General features: G+C 52.6%; 1 protein-coding gene across 1 annotated transcript in view; it reads left to right on the forward strand.

Moving 5' to 3' along the window:
* LOC138367974 (uncharacterized) overlaps positions 1-21,979 on the forward strand; it is a 110,970-nt gene that overhangs the window by 6,562 nt on the left and 82,429 nt on the right. Inside the window, exon 7 of the mRNA XM_069330262.1 lies at positions 29-606. Within this exon, the coding sequence (XP_069186363.1) occupies positions 29-606 (578 nt within the window). The remainder of the gene's footprint in view (positions 1-28; positions 607-21,979) is intronic.

A 21,979-nucleotide genomic window follows, 5' to 3' on the forward strand; every position in this document is an offset into this window, starting at 1 on the left:
GTGATGCTGCCATCATTGTTGTCACTAGTGATGCTGCCACCACTGTTGTCACAAGTGATGCTGCCATCATTGTTGTCACTAGTGATGCTGCCATCATTGTTGTTGTCACTAGTGATGCTGCCATCATTGTTGTTGTTACTAGTGATGCTGACATCATTGTCACTAGTGATGCTGCCACCATTGTTGTTGTTACTAGTGATGCTGCCATCATTGGTGTCACTAGTGATGCTGCCATCATTGTTGTCACTAGTGATGCTGCCATCATTGTTGTCACTAGTGATGCTGCCACCATTGTTGTCACTAGTGATGCTGCCATCATTGTTGTCACTAGTGATGCTGCCATCATTGTTGTTGTTACTAGTGATGCTGCCATCATTGTTGTTGTCACTAGTGATGCTGCCACCACTGTTGTCACTAGTGACGCTGCCATCATTGTTGTCACTAGTGATGCCATCATTGTTGTTGTCACTAGTGATGCTGCCATCATTGTTGTTACTAGTGATGCTGCCATCATTGTTGTTACTAGTGATGCTGCCATCATTGTCACTAGTGATGCTGCCACCATTGTTGTTGTTACTAGTGATGCTGCCATCATTGTTGTCACTAGTGATGCTGCCATCATTGTTGTCACTAGTGATGCTGCCATCATTGTTGTCACTAGTGATGCTGCCATCATTGTTGTCACTAGTGATGCTGCCATCATTGTTGTTGTTACTAGTGATGCTGCCATCATTGGTGTCACTAGTGATGCTGCCATCATTGTTGTCACTAGTGATGCTGCCACCACTGTTGTCACTATTGATGCTGCCACCATTACCTTAATTACTAGTTGCATTAGACCCAGATATTACTGTTTAGTCAATCTGTCTATCGTTCATCGTCCCCCAAAGGTGACAAAATACACACAAATGTTAACAATTACAAGTATACTCGTGGCAGGATAATAGTGTGATGACTGTACAAGGAAGGGAAAAGTCGCGTGACACAATAAGCAATTCAAATTTTCCCGCGTTCCCATTCTCTCTCACAACTTGGCTGTGAATGGCCGCGTTTGGTAAAATATCTTCCTTTGTTCCTGAACTTTGCTTCAGGTAAAAAAGCTTGGTTGGGTGTCCTTTGTAGCCGCGGCATCATGCATAATGGAGACGCGAGTAACATATTGTAAATTAAATTATCATATTAATATTGCTGTGGTGAGGATCACGTCAGCGGCGCTTCGGCGACCGTAAGTCCGTTGACGGTTGACGGCGTCTGCTTCCTGTCATCCAACACGTCCCAGTGGTGGTGCGTTACTGTTTAACGGTGCCTGTTGTGACCTACAGCTACTGTGGTCAACGGTGACTGTTGTGACCTACAGCTACTGTGGTCAGCGGTGACTGTTGTGACCTACAGCTACTGTGGTCAACGGTGACTGTTGTGACCTACAGCTACTGTAGTCAACGGTGACTGTTGTGACCTACAGCTACTGTGGTCAACGGTGACTGTTGTGACCTACAGCTACTGTGGTCAACGGTGACTGTTGTGACCTACAGCTACTGTGGTCAACAGTGACTGTTGTGACCTACAGCTACTGTAGTCAACGGTGACTGTTGTGACCTACAGCTACTGTGGTCAACGGTGACTGTTGTGACCTACAGCTACTGTGGTCAACAGTGACTGTTGTGACCTACAGCTACTGTGGTCAATGATGGACATGTGTGTCTCAGCTTGGGTTGGACACCATGCATAACACAAGAAGAACACAGGAAGAACATAACACGTCGTGTTATGTTCTTCTTGTCCTCAAGTATATGACACAACACTCTTAGTATATGTGCTTCAAGGTCGTCGCCTTACTCTCACTACAATGCCAAACATATATATATATATATATATATATATATATATATATATATATATATATATATATATATATATATATATATATATATATATATTCAAATAAAGTTAGATAAATATACACACATACCAAAAGAATAGGGGTGGTAGGAGAAGAAAATATCAAAGTGTTCAGTGAGGATCCACAAGGTCTTCTCTGAGTACTCTTTATTTTCTTCTCCGAGGCTATGGGTCCCTACACTTGCACCAGAGGTGGTACCCCTTATATATAATAAAATACGAAAATGAGTTTTGGAGAACTCCTCTTTCAGCTAAGCCCTGAACTATCACACTAACAAATTACAGTAATTTGCTCTACAATCCGGTTCCAATTACAATACTGCAGAACACCAGCAAATAATGCTCAGTGCTCTAACCCACTATAACACGGCCCCACAATGATTTACTGAAGTGCAATAACACACACACGGCAAGTGCTCTAATTTCAAATATATTAGTACACTGCACAACACTTTACTGTCCTGTTGCAATGACCAACAGTGCTCTAATTACCACATAGAAAATGCGGCTCACACGTTGCAATAACCACAGTATATAACACACTAATCACACTGGGACTCGAAACTCCAAAGGGTTCCAAACCTTTAGGAGTTTTATTTGCTAATTTTTATATGGGAACCATCGAAGACAGACATCGAACTGCCAGTATACACCAATATAAACCCACATGACCCAGCAGTCCGCAACGCAGAGTTTACCTATAGTTTACCTATAGGGGGGGGGGGGGAAGAGGTGAGTGGGGGTAATGAGAGGGAGGGTGGGGGTGACCTACACCCTCGTCCGTCCCCACCATTACCCCCTCCCTTGTCCCCTCGTCTTCCCCCCACCATTATCCCCTCCCTTGTCCCCTCGTCATCCCCACCATTCCCGACTCCACCCACCTGCCCTAAGAAATAAGAAATGAAAGAATAAGCAGAGGTGATGGGAGAGAGAGAGAGGGAGAGAGAAAGAGAGAGAAGGAGAGAGAGAGAGGCAATCAACTATCTCTTAATAGCAGACACACTTTTTATTAAGCACATAAAATTCACTCACTCTATCCCTCCTTATTTCACTTTGCGCACAGGCTGGCTCTCTCTCTGAAGGTACAGTGTACACTCAGATACACCAGGCAGGTACAGTGTACACTCATACACCAGGCAGGTACAGTGTACACTCAGATACACCAGGCAGGTGCAGTGTTCACTCATACACCAGGCAGGTACAGTGTTCACTCATACACCAGGCAGGTACAGTGTACACTCAGATACACCAGGCAGGTACAGTGTACACTCATACACCAGGCAGGTACAGTGTACACTCAGATACACCAGGCAGGTGCAGTGTTCACTCATACACCAGGCAGGTACAGTGTACACTCAGATACACCAGGCAGGTGCAGTGTTCACTCAGAAACACCAGGCAGGTACAGTGTACACTCAGATACACCAGGCAGGTACAGTGTACACTCAGATACACCAAGAAGGCATGTAGGGTACACCCTGTACTGTACAGGGTGTACCCTACAGTACACCGTGTACAGTACACCACGTACTGTACACCCTGTACAGGGTTTACAATAGAGGACACATCAGCAGGTCCAGCAGCGATAGACAGTAAGCACAAGTAACACAGTAGACTCATTAATCACTAGAGAAAGAGCAGATAATGAGCCGGTAGAGTTTGACAAGGGAGCAGACACACAGCAGTCATGGCCGCCGCTGGAGCCTCGACCCTGCCCTAATATACGACCATGTCTTCGTCCTCTGGGAGGTACCTCCTCCCGCTTGGGTCAAATATATCACGCACCACCATTGACCGTTTCCTTCATTTCTGTCTCCACTTTTGACTTATTTCCGGGCCAAGCGGGCGGCCGGGGCCATCCTGCGTGGGAAGGTGTTGCCACAACGACCCATCGGGACATGGGGCGATACGGTATTGTACTCTGAGAAAACTTCCCAGAGGTCCAGTTGGCCCGGGATGGCTGCCCCTCTACCTTAGTTTACCCTTAAAATTTGCCCGCGAAAATTGTTCTCTAAATATTTTCTCGTTCACGGGCGTTTCTGGTATTTTGAGGCAAAGGAAATATTGGAGAAAAATATGCTTCTGTTGCATCTGTTGCGTAATTTTTTGTTGCCTTTTATTTTACTTTTTTTTTTATCAGAGGAAACCTTTTCCTTATAGAATATCGGAACCCCAATAATATCCCGTCGTAAATCTTGCTCAACGAGAAGACCGCCTCTGCGGCTCCGCCATTTTCTGTGGCAATATTTTGATCGGTTCCCAATATCATTCATAATTCAAGAGGTATTTCAGCAGCCCGAGTTGTTTATACAACTATAATACACGCCGGAGTCTTGCTGCTTGAAGAGTTCTTGTACACAACTCTGGACTCGGACTGGGTCTCGCTAGGCCTGGACTCGGGCCTGGACTAGGGCAGGGCTTGGCTATAGATGGACACGGGCTGGGTCTCGCTAGGCCTGGACTCAGGTAGGGCCTGGCTATAACTGGACTTGGGCTGGGTCTCGCTAGGCCTGGACTCGAACCTGTCTGGGCCTGGACTCGGGCAGGACCTGGCTATACCTAGACACGGGCCGGGCCTCGCTAGGCCTGGACTCCGGCCTGGCTGGGCCTGGACTCGGGCCTGTCTGGGCCTGGACTCGGGCCTGGACTCGGGCCTGTCTGGGCCTGGACTCGGGCCTGGACTCGGGCCTGTCTGGGCCTGGACTCGGGCCTATCTGGGCCTGGACTCGGGCCTGTCTGGGCCTGGACTCGGGCCTGTCTGGGCCTGGACTCGGGCCTGTCTGGGCCTGGACTCCGGCCTGGCTGGGCCTGGACTCCGGCCTGGCTGGGCCTGGACTCCGGCCTGGTTGGGCCTGGACTCCGGCCTGGCTGGGCCTGGACTCGGGCCTGTCTGGGCCTGGACTCGGGCCTGTCTGGGCCTGGACTCGGGCCTGTCTGGGCCTGGACTCGGGCAGGGCCTGGCTATAACTGGACACGGGCTGGGTCTCGCTAGGCCTGGACTCCGGCCTGGCAGGGCCTGGACTTGGGGCTGTCAGGGCCTTGACTCGGGCAGGGATCGGGCAGGCCAGGCTCGACTTGTGAGAGTTTGGTCCACCAGGCTGTTGCTTGGAGCCGCCCGCAGGGGCCACATACCCACCACAGCCCAGCTGATCAGGACTTATCTTAGAAAACAGTCCAGTTTTCTCTTGAAGATGTCCACGGTTGTTCCGGCAATATTTCTTATAGTCGCTGGGAGGACGTTGAACAACCGCGGACCTCTGATATTTATACAGTGCTCTCTGATTGTGCCTATGGCACCTCTGCTCTTCACTGGTTCAATCTTGCATTTTCTTCCATATCGTTCACTCCAGTACGTTGTTATTTTACTGTGTTGATTTGGGACCTGACCCTCCAGTATCTTCCATGTGTATATTATTTGGCATCTCTCTCGTCTCCTTTCTAGAGAGTACATTTGGAGAGCTTTGAGACGATCCCAATAATTTAGGTGTTTTATCTCGTCTATGCGCTCACACCAGTGGGTGCTCAGTCAGACCAGTGGGTGCTCAGTCAGACCAGTGGGTGCTCAGTCAGACCAGTGGGTGCTCGGTCAAACCAGTGGGTGCTCGGTGAGACCAGTGGGTGCTCGTTCAGACCCGGTCACACCAGTGGGTGCTCGTTCAGACCCGGTCACACCAGTGGGTGCTCCGTCAGAACAGTGGGTGCTCGTTACCATTGGTCTGACACCAATGGGTGTCAGACCAATGGGTGCTCAATGACACCAGTGGGTGCTCGCTCACACCTGTGGGTGCTCGCTCACACCTGTGGGTGCTCGCTCACACCTGTGGGTACTCGCTCACACCTGTGGGTGCTCGCTCACACCTGTGGGTGCTCGCTCACACCTGTGGGTGCTCGCTCACACCTGTGGGTGCTCGCTCACACCTGTGGGTGCTCGCTCACACCTGTGGGTGCTCGCTCACACCTGTGGGTACTCGCTCACACCTGTGGGTACTCGCTCACACCTGTGGGTGCTCGCTCACACCTGTGGGTGCTCGCTCACACCTGTGGGTGCCCGCTCACACCTGTGGGTGCTCGCTCACACCTGTGGGTGCTCGCTCACACCTGTGGGTGCTCGCTCACACGTGTGGGTGCTTGTTCAGACCTGTGGGTGCTTGTTCAGACCTGTGGGTGCTCGCTCAGACCTTTGGGTGCTTGTTCAGACCTGTGGGTGCTCGCTCAGACCTGTGGGTGCTTGTTCACACCAGTGGGTGCTTGTTCACACATGTGGGTGCTCGGTCAGACCTGTGGTTGCTCGGTCAGACCTGTGGTTGCTCGGTCAGACCTGTGGGTGCTCGCTCAGAACTGTGGGTGCTTATTCACACCTGTGGGTGCTCGCTCAGACCAGTGGGTTCTCGCTCACACCTGTGGGTGCTCGCTCACACCTGTGGGTGCTCGCTCACACCTGTGGGTGCTCGCTCAGACCTGTGGGTGCTCGCTCAAACCTGTTGGTGCTTTTTCACACCTGTGGGTGCACGCTCAGACCAATGGGTTCTCGCTCACACCTGTGGGTGCTCGCTTACACCTGTGGGTGCTCGCTCACACCTGTGGGTGCTCGCTCAAACCTGTGGGTGCTCGCTCACACCTGTGGGTGCTTGCTCACACCTGTGGATGCTCGCTCACACCTGTGGGTTCTCGCTCAGACCTGTGGGTGTTCGCTCAGACCTGTGGGTGCCCGCTCAGACCTGTGGGTGCCCTCTGACCTGTGGGTGCCCACTCACACCTGTGGGTGCCAGCTCACACCTGTGGGTGCTCGCTCACACCTGTGGGTGCTCGCTCACACCTGTGGGTGCTCGCTCAGACTTGTGGGTGCTCGCTCACACCTGTGGGTGCTCGCTCAGACCTGTGGGTGCTCGCTCACACCTGTGGGTGCTCGCTCACACCTGTGGGTGTTCGCTCACACCTGTGGGTGCTCGCTCACACGTGTGGGTGCTTGTTCAGACCTGTGGGTGCTTGTTCAGACCTGTGGGTGCTCGCTCAGACCTTTGGGTGCTTGTTCAGACCTGTGGGTGCTCGCTCAGACCTGTGGGTGCTTGTTCACACCAGTGGGTGCTTGTTCACACATGTGGGTGCTCGGTCAGACCTGTGGTTGCTCGGTCAGACCTGTGGGTGCTCGCTCAGAACTGTGGGTGCTTATTCACACCTGTGGGTGCTCGCTCAGACCAGTGGGTTCTCGCTCACACCTGTGGGTGCTCGCTCACACCTGTGGGTGCTCGCTCACACCTGTGGGTGCTCGCTCAGACCTGTGGGTGCTCGCTCAAACCTGTTGGTGCTTTTTCACACCTGTGGGTGCACGCTCAGACCAGTGGGTTCTCGCTCACACCTGTGGGTGCTCGCTTACACCTGTGGGTGCTCGCTCACACCTGTGGGTGCTCGCTCACACCTGTGGGTGCTCGCTCACACCTGTGGGTGCTCGCTCACACCTGTGGGTGCTTGCTCACACCTGTGGATGCTCGCTCACACCTGTGGGTTCTCGCTCAGACCTGTGGGTGTTCGCTCAGACCTGTGGGTGCCCGCTCAGACCTGTGGGTGCCCTCTGACCTGTGGGTGCCCACTCACACCTGTGGGTGCCAGCTCACACCTGTGGGTGCTCGCTCACACCTGTGGGTGCTCGCTCACACCTGTGGGTGCTCGCTCACACCTGTGGGTGCTCGCTCACACCTGTGGGTGCTCGCTCAGACCTGTGGGTGCTCGCTCACACCTGTGGGTGCTCGCTCACACCTGTGGGTGTTCGCTCACACCTGTGGGTGCTCGCTCACACCTGTGGGTGCTCGCTCAGACCAGTGGGTGCTTCCTCAAACCTGTGGGTGCTCGCTCAGACCTGTGGGTGCTTATTCACACCTGTGGGTGCTCGCTCAGACCTGTGGGTGCTCGCTCAGACCTGTGGGTGCTCGCTCAGACCTGTGGGTGCTCGCTCACACCTGTGGGTGCTCGCTCACACCTGTGGGTGCTCGCTCACACCTGTGGGTGCTCCGTCAGACCGTTGGGTGCTCGCTCAGACCTGTGGGTGCTCGCTCAGACCTGTGGGTGCTCGCTCACACCTGTGGGTGCTCGCTCAGACCTGTGGGTGCTCGCTTACACCTGTGGGTGCTCGCTCACACCTGTGGGTGCTCGCTCAGACCTGTGGGTGCTTATTCATACCTGTGGGTGCTCGCTCAGACCTGTGGGTGCTCGCTCAGACCTGTGGGTGCTCGCTCACACCTGTGGGTGCTCGCTCACACCTGTGGGTGCTCGCTCACACCTGTGGGTGCTCGCTCAGACCTGTGGGTGCTCGCTCACACCTGTGGGTGCTCGCTCACACCTGTGGGTGCTCGCTCACACCTGTGGGTGCTCGCTCACACCTGTGGGTGCTCGCTCACACCTGTGGGTTCTCGCTCACACCTTTGGGTGCTCGCTCAGACCAGTGGGTGCTCGCTCAGACCAGTGGGTTCTCGCTCACACATGTGGGTGCTCGCTCACACCTGTGGGTTTTCGCTCAGAACTGTGGGTGCTCGCTCAGACCAGTGGGTTCTCGCTCACACCTGTTGGTGCTCGCTCAGACCTGTGGGTGCTCGCTCACACCTGTGGGTGCTCGCTCAGACCTGTGGGTGCTCGCTCAGACCTGTGGGTGCTCGCTCACACCTGTGGGTGCTCGCTCACACCTGTGGGTGCTCGCTCACACCTGTGGGTGCTCGCTCACACCTGTGGGTGCTCGCTCACACCTGTGGGTGCTCGCTCACACCTGTGGGTGCTCGCTCACACCTGTGGGTGCTCGCTCACACCTGTGGGTGCTCGCTCACACCTGTGGGTGATCGCTCACACCTGTGGGTTCTCGCTCACACCTTTGGGTGCTCGCTCAGACCAGTGGGTTCTCGCTCACACCTGTGGGTGCTCGCTCACACCTGTGGGTTTTCGCTCAGAACTGTGGGTGCTCGCTCAGACCAGTGGGTTCTCGCTCACACCTGTTGGTGCTCGCTCACACCTGTGGGTGCTCGCTCACACCTGTGGGTGCTCGCTCAGACCTGTGGGTGCCCGCACAGACCTGTGGGTGCTCGCTCACACCTGTGGGTGCTCGCTCACACCTGTGGGTGCTCGCTCACATCATTGTATGCTCGCTCACACCTGTGGGTGCTCGCTCACACCTAAGGGTGCTCGCTAACACCTGTGGGTGCTCGCTCACACCTGTGGGTGCTCGCTCACACCAGTGGGTGCTTGTTCAGACCTGTGGGTGCTCGCTCACACCTGTGGGTGCTTGTTCAGACCTGTTGGTGCTCGCTCACACCTGTGGGTGCTTGTTCAGACCTGTAGATGCGTGTTCAGACCTGTGGGTGCTCGCTCACACCTGTGGGTGCTTGTTCACACCTGTGGGTGCTCGCTCAGACCTGTTGGTGCTCGCTCAGACCTGTGAGTGTTCTCTCAGAACTGTGGGTGCTTATTCACACCTGTGGGTGCTCGCTCAGACCAGTGGGTTCTCGCTCACACCTGTGGGTGCTCGCTCACACCTGTGGGTGCTCGCTCAGACCTGTGGGTGCTCGCTCAGACCTGTGGGTGCTCGCTCAGACCTGTGGGTGCTCGCTCAGACCTGTGGGTGCCCGCTCAGACCTGTGGGTGCTCGCTCACACCTGTGGGTGCTCGGTCAGACCTGTGGGTGCTCGGTCAGACCTGTGGGTGCTCGCTCACACCTGTGGGTGCTCGGTCAGACCTGTGGGTTCTCCGTCAGACCGTTGGGTGCTCGCTCAGACCTGTGGGTGCTCGCTCAGACCTGTGGGTGCTCGCTCACACCTGTGGGTGCTCGCTCTGACCTGTGGGTGCTCGCTCACACCTGTGGGTGCTCGCTCACACGTGTGGGTGTTCGCTCACACGTGTGGGTGCTCGCTCACACCTGTGGGTGCTCGCTCACACCTGTGGGTGCTCGCTCACACCTGTGGGTGCTTATTTACACCTGTGGGTGCTCGCTCAGACCAGTGGGTGCTTGGTCAGACCTGTGGGTGGTCGCTATGAAACGTCGTAATTTGAAACTGAAAATAGGTGCAGAGAGTCAGAATTCGGCTCAAAAATCACGCTCAGGAGTCAAATTTCCGACATTTCAGACATTTTGAAAACTGCAGGGGGGTTTGGGCAAAATATGACCCATCGCCGTTTACAGTAATTGGCATATTTTCGGTATGAAACGTCGTAATTTGAAACTGAAAATAGGCGCAGAGAGTCAGAATTCGGCTCAAAAATCACGCTCAGGAGTCAAATTTCCGACATTTCAGACATTTTGAAAACTGCAGGGGGGTTTGGGCAAAATATGACCCATCGCCGTTTACAGTAATTGGCATATTTTCGGTATGAAATGTCGTAATTTGAAACTGAAAATAGGCGCAGAGAGTTAGAATTCGGCTCAAAAATCACGCTCAGGAGTCAAATTTCCGACATTTCAGACATTTTGAAAATTGCAGGGGGGTTTGGGCAAAATATGACCCATCGCCGTTTACAGTAATTGGCATATTTTCGGTATGAAACGTCGTAATTTGAAACTGAAAATAGGCGCAGAGAGTCAGAATACGGCTCAAAAATCACGCTCAGGACTCAAATTTCCGACATTTCAGACATTTTGAATACTGTAGGGGGGGTTTGGGCAAAATATGACCCATCGTTGTTTTCAGTAATTAGCATATTTTCGGTATGAAACGTCGTAATTTGAAACTGAAAAAAGGTGCAGAGAGTCAGAATTCGGCTGAAAAATCACGCTTAGGAGTCAAATTTCCGACATTTCGGACATTTTGAAAACTGCAGTGGGGTTTGGGCAAAATATGACCCATCGCCGTTTACAGTAATTGGCATATTTTCGGTATGAAACGTCGTAATTTGAAACTGAAAAAAGGCGCAGTCAGAATACGGCTCAAAAATCACGCTCAGGAGTCAAATTTCCGACATTTCAGACAGTTTGAAAACTGCAGGGGGGTTTGGGCAATATATGACCCATCGCCGTTTACAGTAATTGGCATATTTTCGGTATGAAACGTCGTAATTTGAAACTGAAAATAGGCGCAGAGAGTCAGAATTCGGCTCAAAAATCACGCTCAGGAGTCAAATTTCCGACATTTCAGACATTTTGAAAACTGCAGGGGGGTTTGGGCAAAATATGACCCATCGCCGTTTACAGTAATTGGCATATTTTCGGTATGAAACGTCGTAATTTGAAACTGAAAATAGGCGCAGAGAGTCAGAATACGGCTCAAAAATCACGCTCAAGAGTCAAATTTCCGACATTTCAGTCATTTTGAAAACTGCAGGGGGTTTTGGGCAAAATATGACCCATAGCCGTTTTCAGTAATTGGCATATTTTCGGTATGAAACGTCGTAATTTGAAACAGAAAATAAGTGCAATGAGTCAGAATTCGGCTCAAAAATCACGCTCAGGAGTCAAATTTCCGAAATTTCTGACATTTTGAAAACTGCAGGGGGGTTTGGGCAAAATATGACCCATCGCCGTTTACAGTAATTGGCATATTTTCGGTATGAAACTTCGTAATTTGAAACTGAAAATAGGCGCAGAGAGTCAGAATTCGGCTCAAAAATCACGCTCAGGAGTCAAATTTCCGACATTTCGGACATTTTGAAAACTGCAGGGGGGTTTGGGCAAAATATGACCCATCGCCGTTTTCAGTAATTGGCATATTTTCAGTATGAAACGTCGTAATTTGAAACTGAAAATAGGTGCGGAGAGTCAGAATTCGGCTCAAAAATCACGCTCAGGGGTCAAATTTCCGACATTTCGGACATTTTGAAAACTGCAGGGGGGTTTGGGCAAAATATGACCCATCGCCGTTTTCAGTAATTGGCATATTTTCGGTATGAAACGTCGTAATTTGAAACTGAAAATAGGTGCAGAGAGTCAGAATTCGGCTCAAAAATCATGCTCAGGAGTCAAATTTCCGACATTTCAGACATTTTGAAAACTGCAGGGGGGTTTGGGCAAAATATGACCCATCGCCGTTTTCAGTAATTGGCATTTTTCAGTAATTGGTCGATTTTTGCAGCTAGCGGCCAAAAACCGCGCGATTTTCGCTGCTAGCGACCAAAAACCGTGCGATTTTCGCCGATAGCGGCCAAAAATCGGGCAATTTTTGCCGCTAGCGGCGAAAAACCGTGCGATTTTTGCAGCTGGCTGGCAAAAATCGGGCAATTTTCGCCGCTACCGGCCAAAAACCGCGCGATTTTCGCCACTAGCTGCCAAAAATCGGGCGATTTTTGCTGCTAGCGGCGAAAATCACCCGATTTTTTCCCTTCAGCGGCGAAATTTGCCCAATTTTTGCCCGCTAGCGGCGAAAATCGTGCGATTTTTGGTCGCTAGCGGCGAAAATCGCACGGTTTTTTGTCGCTAGCAGCGAAAATCGCGCGGTTTTTGGCCGCTAGCGGCAAAAATTGACCGACTTTCCTCGCTAGCGTCCAAAAAAGGGGCTATTTTCGCCGCTAGCGCCCAAAAACGAGCGATTTTCGCCGTTAGTGGGCAAAAATCGCGCGATTTACGCCGTTAGTGGGCAAAAATCGCGCGATTTTCGCAGGTAGCGGCAAAAAATCGCGCGATTTTTGCCGCTTAAGGGAAAAAATCGGGCGATTTTCGAGGCTAGCGGCCAAAAAAGGGGCTATTTTCGCCGCTAGCGGCCAAAAAAAAGGCTATTTTCGCCGCTAGCGGCCAAAAATCGGGAGATTTTTGGCCGCTGTTTTTGCTGTTTTTGCTCGCCAGCTGCAAAAATCGCAGTTTCGGGCCGCTAGCGGAGAAAATCGCCCGATTTTTGGCCGCTAGCGGCGAAATTTGCACGATTTTTGGCCGCTAGCGGCTTAAATCGCGCGATTTTTGGCCGGTAGCGGCGAAAATCGCGATTTTTGCCGACCAGCTGTGAAAATCGCACGGTTTTTGGCCGCTAGCGACGACAATCACGCGGTTTTGGGCCGGTAGCGGCGAAAATCTCGATTTTTGCTCGCCAGCTGCGAAAATCGCATAGTTTCTGGCCGCTAGCAGCGAAAATCGCGCTGTTTCTGGCCGCTAGCGGCGAAAATCGCTAGATTTTTGGCCGGTAGCGGCGAAAATCGCGCAGTTTTTGGCCGGTAGCGGCGAAATTCGCACGATTTTTGACCGCTAGCGACGAAATTCGCACGATTTTTGGCCGCTTGCGGCGAAATTCGCACGATTTTTGGCCGCTAGCGGCAAAAATCGAGCAATTTTTGGCCTTGACCTGCGAAAATCGCGCGATTTTTACGCGCGAACGATGGGTCATATTTTGCCCAAACCCCCTGCAGTTTTCAAAATGTCTGAAATGTCGGAAATTTGACTCCTGAGTGTGATTTTTGAGCCGTATCCTGACTCTCTGCTCCTATTTTCAATTTCAAATTACGACGTTTCATACCGAAAAAATGCCAATTACTGAAAACGGCGATGGGTCATATATTGCCCAAACCCCCCTGCAGTTTTCAAAATGTTTGAAATGTCGGAAATTTGACTCCTGAGCGTGCTTTTTGAGCCGTATTCTGACTCTGCGCCTATTTTCAGTTTCAAATTACGACGTTTCGTACCGAATATATGCCAATTACGTTAAACGGCGATGGGTCACATTTTGCCCAAACCCCCCTGCAGTTTTCAAAATGTCTGAAATGTCGGAAATTTGACTCCTGAGCGTGATTTTTGAGCCGTATTCTGACTCTCTGCGCCTATTTTCAGTTTCAAATTATGACGTTTCATACCGAAAATATGCCAATTACTGAAAACGGCGATGGGTCATATTTTGCCCAAACCCCCCTGAAGTTTTCAAAATGTCTGAAATGTCGGAAATTTGACTCCTGAGCGTGATTTTTGAGCCGTATTCTGACTCTCTGCGCCTATTTTCAGTTTCAAATTACGACGTTTCATACCGAAAATATGCCAATTACTATTATTGGCCGCTACCGGCCAAAAACCGCGCGATTTTCGCTGCTAGCGGCCAATAACTGTGCGATTTTTGCAGGTGGAGGGCAAAAATCGCGTGATTTTCGCCGCTACCGGCCAAAAACCGCGTGATTGTCGCCGCTAGCGGCCAATAACTGTGCGATTTTCACAGCTGGCGGGCAAAAATCACGCGATTTAAGCCGCTACATGCCAAAAATCACCGGTTTTCACCGCTAGCGGCCAAAAAAAGGGGCTATTTTCGCCGCGAGCGGCCAAAAATGGGGCGATTTCCGCCGCTAGCGGCCAAAAATCGTGCAAATTTCGCCGCTAGCGGCCAAAAATCGTGCGAATTTCGCCGGTAGCGGCCAAAAATCGCCCGATTTTTCGCCGCTAGCGGACAGAAACTATGCGATTTTTGCAGCTAGCAGGCAAAAATAGCGCGATTTTCGCCGCTACCGGCCAAAAACCGCGCAACTTTTGCCGCTAGCGGCCAAAAACCATGCGATTTTCGCAGCTAGCGGCCAAAAACCGTGCGATTTTCGCCGCTAGCGGCCAAAAATCGTGCGAATTTCGCCACTAGCGGCCAAAAACCGCGCGATTTTCGCTGCTAGCGGCCAGAAACTATGCGATTTTCGCAGCTGGCGAGCAAAAATCGAGATTTTCGCCGCTACCGGCCCAAAACCGCGTGATTGTCGTCGCTAGCGGCCAAAAACCGTGCGATTTTCACAGCTGGTCGGCAAAAATCGCGATTTTCGCCGCTACCGGCCAAAAATCGCGCGATTTAAGCCGCTAGCGGCCAAAAATCGTGCAAATTTCGCCGCTAGCGGCCAAAAATCGGGCGATTTTCTCCGCTAGCGGCCCGAAACTGCGATTTTTGCAGCTGGCGAGCAAAAACAGCGCGATTTTCGCCGCTACCGGCCAAAAACCGCGCGATTTTCGCCGCTAGCGGCCAAAAACCATGCGATTTTCGCAGCTGGCGGGCAAAAATCGCGATTTTCGCCGCTACCGGCCAAAAATAGCGAGATTTTCGCCGCTAGCGACCAAAAACCGTGCGAATTATGCCGCTAGCGGCCAAAAATCGCGCGATTTTCGCCCCTAGTGGCCAGAAACTATGCGATTTTTGCAGCTGGCGGGCAAAAATCGCACGAATTTCGCCGCTAACTGCCAAAAACCGCGCGATTTTCGCCGCTAGAGGCCAAAAACAATGCGATTTTCGCAGCTGGCGGGCAAAAATCGCGTGATTTTCGCCGCTACCGGCCAAAAACCGCGTGATTGTCACCGCTAGCGGCCATAAATCGTGCGATTTTCACAGCTGGCGGGCAAAAATCGCGCGATTTAAGCCGCTACCGGCCAAACATCGCGCGATTTAAGCCGCTAGCGGCCAAAAGTCGTACAAATTTCGCCGCTAGCCGGCAAAAATCGTGCGAATTTCGCCGCTAGCGGCCAAAAATCGCGCGATTTTCGCCGCTAGCGGCCAGAAACTATGCGATTTTTGCAGCTGGCGGGCAAAAATAGCGCGATTTTCGCCGCTACCGGCCAAAAACCGCGCGATTTTCGCCGCTAGCGGTTAAAAACCATGCGATTTTCGCAGCTGGCGGGAAAAAATCGCGATTTTCGCCGCTACCGGCCAAAAATAGCGCGATTTTCGCCGCTAGCGGCCAAAAACCGTGCGATTTTCGCAGCTAGCGGCCAAAAATCGTGCGAATTTCGCCTCTAGCGGCCGAAAATCGCGCGATTTTCGCCGCTAGCGGCCACAAACTATGCGATTTTTGCAGCTTGCGGGCAAAAATAGCGCGATTTTCGCCGCTACCGGCCAAAAACCGCGCGATTTTCGCCGCTAGCGGCCAAAAACCATGCGATTTTCGCCGCTGGCGGGCAAAAATCGCTATTTTCGCCGCTACCGGCCAATAATAGCGCGATTTTCGCCGCTAGCGGCCAAAAACTGTGCGATTTTCGCCGCTAGCGGCCAAAAACCATGCGATTTTCGCAGCTGGCGGGCAAAAATCGCGATTTTCGCCGCTACCGGCCAAAAATAGCGCGATTTTCGCCGCTAGCGGCCAAAAACCGTGCGATTTTCGCAGCTAGCGGCCAAAAATCGTGCGAATTTCGCCTCTAGCGGCCGAAAATCGCGCGATTTTCGCCGCTAGCGGCCAGAAACTATGCGATTTTTGCAGCTGGCGGGGCAAAAATAGCGCAATTTTCACCGCTACCGGCCAAAAACCGCGCGATTTTCGCCACTAGCGGCCAAAAACCATGCGATTTTCGCAGCTGGTGAGCAAAATTCGCGATTTCGCCGCTACCGGCCAAAAATCGTTCGATTTTCGCCGCTAGCGGCCAAAACCGTGCGATTTTCGCCGCTAGCGGCCAAAAATCGGGCGATTTTTGCCGCTAACGGCCGAAAACCGCGCTATTTTCGCCGCTACCGGCCAGAAACTATGCGATTTTTGCAGCTGGCGGGCAAAAATAGCGCGATTTTTGCCGCTACCGGCCAAAAACTGTGCGATTTTCGCCGCTAGCGGTTAAAAACCATGCGATTTTCGCAGCTGGCGGGCAAAAGTCGCGATTTTCGCCGCTACTGGCCAAAAATAGCGCGATTTTCGCCGCTAGCGGCCAAAAACCGTGCGATTTTCGCATCTAGCGGCCAAAAATCGTGCGAATTTCGCCTCTAGCGGCCGAAAATCGCGCGATTTTCGCCGCTAGCGGCCAGAAACTATGCGATTTTTGCAGCTAGCGGGCGAAAATAGCGTGATTTTCGCCGCTACCGGCCAAAAACCGCGCGATTTTCGCCGCTAGCGGCAAGAAACCATGCGATTTTTGCAGCTGGCGGGAAAAATTCGCGCGAATTTCGCCGCTACCTGCCAAAAATCGACCGATTTTCGCCTTTAGCGGCCAAAAAAGGGGCTATTTTCGCCGCTAGCGGCCAAAAATGGGGCGATTTTCGCTGCTACCGGCCAAAATTCGTGCGATTTTCGCCGCTAGCGGCCAAAAACCATGCGATTTTCGCAGCTGGCGGGCAAAAATCGCGATTTTCGCCGCTACCGGCCAAAAATAGCGCGATTTTCGCCGCTACCGGCCAAAAATCGTGCGATTTTTGCCGCTAGCGGCCAAAAACCGTGCGATTTTCGCCGCTAGCGGCCAAAAATCGGGCGATTTTTGCCGCTAACAGCCGAAAACCGCGCTATTTTCGCCGCTACCGGCCAGAAACTATGCGATTTTTGCAGCTGGCGGGCAAAAATAGCGCGATTTTTGCCGCTACCGGCCAAAAACCGCGAGATTTTCGCCGCTAGCGGTTAAAAAACCATGCGATTTTCGCAGCTGGCGGGCAAAAATCGTGGTTTTCGCTGCTACCGGCCAAAAATAGCGCGATTTTCGCCGCTAGCGGCCAAAAACCGTGCGATTTTCGCAGCTAGCGGCCAAAAATCGTGCGAATTTCGCCTCTAGCGGCCGAAAATCGCGCGATTTTCGCCGCTAGCGGCCAGAAACTATGCGATTTTTGCAGCTTGCGGGCAAAAATAGCGCGATTTTCGCCGCTACCGGCCAAAAACCGCGCGATTTTCGCCGCTAGCGGCCAAAAACCATGCGATTTTCGCCGTTGGCGGGCAAAAATCGCTATTTTCGCCGCTACCTGCCAATAATAGCGCGATTTTCGCCACTAGCGGCCAAAAACCGTGCGATTTTCGCCGCTAGCGGCCAAAAATCGGGCGATTTTTGCCGCTAACGGCCGAAAACCGCGCTATTTTCGACGCTAGCGGCAAGAAACCATGCGATTTTTGCAGCTGGCGGGAAAAATTCGCGCGAATTTCGCCGCTACCTGCCAAAAATCGACCGATTTTCGCCTTTAGCGGCCAAAAAAGGGGCTATTTTCGCCGCTAGCGGCCAAAAATGGGGCGATTTTCGCTGCTACCGGCCAAAAACCGTGCGATTTTCGCCGCTAGCGGCCAAAAACCATGCGATTTTCGCAGCTGGCTGGCAAAAATCGCGATTTTCGCCGCTACCGGCCAAAAAAAGCGCGATTTTCGCCGCTACCGGCCAAAAACCGCGCGATTTTCGCCACTAGCGGCCAAAAAACATGCGATTTTCGCAGCTGGCGAGCAAAATTCGCGATTTCGCCGCTACCGGGCAAAAATCGTTCGATTTTCGCCGCTAGCGGCCAAAAACCGTGCCATTTTCGCCGCTAGCGGCCAAAAATCGGGCGATTTTTGCCGCTAACGGCCGAAAACCGCGCTATTTTCGCCGCTAGCGGCCAGAAACTATGCGATTTTTGCAGCTTGCGGGCAAAAATAGCGCGATTTTTGCCGCTACCGGCCAAAAACTGCGCGATTTTCGCCGCTAGCGGTTAAAAACCATGCGATTTTCGCAGCTGGCGGGCAAAAGTCGCGATTTTCGCCGCTACCGGCCAAAAATAGCGCGATTTTCGCCGCTAGCGGCCAAAAACCGTGCGATTTTCGCATCTAGCGGCCAAAAATCGTGCGAATTTCGCTTCTAGCGGCCGAAAATCGCGCGATTTTCGCCGCTAGCGGCCAGAAACTATGCGATTTTTGCAGCTAGCGGGCAAAAATAGCGTGATTTTCGCCGCTACCGGCCAAAAACCGCGCGATTTTCGCCGCTAGCGGCAAGAAACCATGCGATTTTTGCAGCTGGCGGGCAAAAATCGCTATTTTCGCCGCTACCTGCCAATAATAGCGCGATTTTCGCCACTAGCGGCCAAAAACCGTGCGATTTTCGCCGCTAGCGGCCAAAAATCGGGCGATTTTTGCCGCTAACGGCCGAAAACCGCGCTATTTTCGACGCTAGCGGCAAGAAACCATGCGATTTTTGCAGCTGGCGGGAAAAATTCGCGCGAATTTCGCCGCTACCTGCCAAAAATCGACCGATTTTCGCCTTTAGCGGCCAAAAAAGGGGCTATTTTCGCCGCTAGCGGCCAAAAATGGGGCGATTTTCGCTGCTACCGGCCAAAAACCGTGCGATTTTCGCCGCTAGCGGCCAAAAACCATGCGATTTTCGCAGCTGGCGGGCAAAAATCGCGATTTTCGCCGCTACCGGCCAAAAATAGCGCGATTTTCGCCGCTACCGGCCAAAAATAGCGCGATTTTCGCAGCTACCGGCCAAAAACCGCGCGATTTTCGCCACTAGCGGCCAAAAAACATGCGATTTTCGCAGCTGGCGAGCAAAATTCGCGATTTCGCCGCTACCGGCCAAAAATCGTTCGATTTTCGCCGCTAGCGGCCAAAAACCGTGCCATTTTCGCCGCTAGCGGCCAAAAATCGGGCGATTTTTGCCGCTAACGGCCGAAAACCGCGCTATTTTCGCCGCTAGCGGCCAGAAACTATGCGATTTTTGCAGCTTGCGGGCAAAAATAGCGCGATTTTTGCCGCTACCGGCCAAAAACTGCGCGATTTTCGCCGCTAGCGGTTAAAAACCATGCGATTTTCGCAGCTGGCGGGCAAAAGTCGCGATTTTCGCCGCTACCGGCCAAAAATAGCGCGATTTTCGCCGCTAGCGGCCAAAAACCGTGCGATTTTCGCATCTAGCGGCCAAAAATCGTGCGAATTTCGCTTCTAGCGGCCGAAAATCGCGCGATTTTCGCCGCTAGCGGCCAGAAACTATGCGATTTTTGCAGCTAGCGGGCAAAAATAGCGTGATTTTCGCCGCTACCGGCCAAAAACCGCGCGATTTTCGCCGCTAGCGGCAAGAAACCATGCGATTTTTGCAGCTGGCGGGCAAAAATCGCTATTTTCGCCGCTACCTGCCAATAATAGCGCGATTTTCGCCACTAGCGGCCAAAAACCGTGCGATTTTCGCCGCTAGCGGCCAAAAATCGGGCGATTTTTGCCGCTAACGGCCGAAAACCGCGCTATTTTCGACGCTAGCGGCAAGAAACCATGCGATTTTTGCAGCTGGCGGGAAAAATTCGCGCGAATTTCGCCGCTACCTGCCAAAAATCGACCGATTTTCGCCTTTAGCGGCCAAAAAAGGGGCTATTTTCGCCGCTAGCGGCCAAAAATGGGGCGATTTTCGCTGCTACCGGCCAAAAACCGTGCGATTTTCGCCGCTAGCGGCCAAAAACCATGCGATTTTCGCAGCTGGCGGGCAAAAATCGCGATTTTCGCCGCTACCGGCCAAAAATAGCGCGATTTTCGCCGCTACCGGCCAAAAATCGTGCGATTTTCGCCGCAAGCGGCCAAAAACCGTGCGATTTTCGCCGCTAGCGGCCAAAAATCGGGCGATTTTTGCCGCTAACAGCCGAAAACCGCGCTATTTTCGCCGCTACCGGCCAGAAACTATGCGATTTTTGCAGCTGGCGGGCAAAAATAGCGCGATTTTTGTCGCTACCGGCCAAAAACCGCGCGATTTTCGCCGCTAGCGGTTAAAAACCATGCGATTTTCGCAGCTGGCGGGCAAAAATCGCGATTTTCGCCGCTACCGGCCAAAAATAGCGCGATTTTCGCCGCGAGCGGCCAAAAACCGTGCGATTTTCGCAGCTAGCGGCCAAAAATCGTTCGAATTTCGCCTCTAGCGGCCGAAAATCGCGTGATTTTCGCCGCTAGAGGCCAGAAACTATGCGATTTTTGCAGCTTGCGGGCAAAAATAGCGCGATTTTCGCCGCTACCGGCCAAAAACCCGCGCGATTTTCGCCGCTAGTGGCCAAAAACCATGCGATTTTCGCCGCTGGCGGGCAAAAATCGCTATTTTCGCCGCTACCTGCCAATAATAGCGCGATTTTCGCCGCTAGCGGCCAAAAACTGTGCGATTTTCGCCGCTAGCGGCCAAAAATCTCGCGATTTTCGCCGCTACCTGCCAAAAACCGCGCGATTTTCGCCGCTAGCGGCCAAAAACTATGCGATTTTTGCAGGTGGCAGGCAAAAATAGCGCGATTTTCGCCGCTACCGGCCAAAAACCGCGCGATTTTTGCCGCTAGCGGCCAAAAACCATGCGATTTTCGGCGCTTGCGGCCAGAAACTATGCGATTTTTGCAGCTTGCGGGCAAAAATAGCATGATTTTCGCCGCTACCGGCCAAAAACCGCGCAATTTTCGCCGCTAGCGGCCAAAAACCATGCGATTTTCGCAGCTGGCGGGCAAAAATCGCGATTTTCGCCGCTACCGGCCAAAAATAGCGCGATTTTCGCCGCTACCGGCCAAAAATAGCGCGATTTTCGCCGCTAGCGGCCAAAAACCGTGCGATTTTCGCCGCTAGCGGCCAAAAACCATGTGATTTTCGCCGCTAGCGGCCAGAAACTAGGCGATTTTTGCAGCTAGCGGGCAAAAATAGCATGATTTTCGCCGCTACCGGCCAAAAACCGCGCAATTTTCGCCGCTAGCGGCCAAAAACCATGCGATTTTCGCAGCTGGCGGGCAAAAATCGCGATTTTCGCCCCTACCGGCCAGAAAGTATGCGATTTTTGCAGCTGGCGGGGCAAAAATAGCGCGATTTTCGCCGCTACCGGCCAAAAACCGCGCGATTTTCGCCACTAGCGGCCAAAAACCATGCGATTTTCGCAGCTGGCGAGCAAAATTCGCGATTTTCGCCGCTAGCGGCCAAAAATCATGCGAATTTCGCTGCAAGCGGCCAAAAATCGTGCGAATTTTGCCGCTAGCGGCCAAAAATCGTGGGAATTTCGCCGCTACCGGCCAAAATCGCGCGATTTTCGCCGCTACCGGCCAAAAACCGTGCAATTTTCGCCGCTAGCGGTAAAAATAGCCCGATTTTTGGCCGCTAGCGGCCAAAATCGCGCGATTTTCGCCGCTACCGGCCAAAAACCGTGCGATTTTCGCAGCTTGCGGGCGAAAATCGCGCGATTTTGGCCGCTAGCGGCGAAAATTGCGCCGTTTTTGGCCGCTAGCGGCGAAAATCGCGCCGAATTTCGCCGCTACCGGCCAAAATCGCGCGATTTTCGCCGCTAGCGGTCAAAAACCGCGCGATTTTCGCCGCTAGCGGCCAAAAACCGCGCAATTTTCGCCGCTAGCGGCCAAAAATCGGGCTATTTTTGCCGCTAGCGGCCAAAAATTCGGCGATTTTCGCCCCTACCGGCCAAAAATCGTGCGAATTTCCCTGCTAGCTGCCAAAAATCGTGCGAATTTCGCTGCTAGCGGCCAAAAATCGTGCGCATTTCGCCGCTAGCGGCCAAAAATCGTGCGAATTTTGCCGCTACCGGCCA

The sequence above is a fragment of the Procambarus clarkii genome, chromosome 24 (assembly GCF_040958095.1).
Source record: "Procambarus clarkii isolate CNS0578487 chromosome 24, FALCON_Pclarkii_2.0, whole genome shotgun sequence".
In the NCBI taxonomy this organism is placed as follows: Eukaryota; Metazoa; Arthropoda; class Malacostraca; order Decapoda; family Cambaridae; genus Procambarus; species Procambarus clarkii.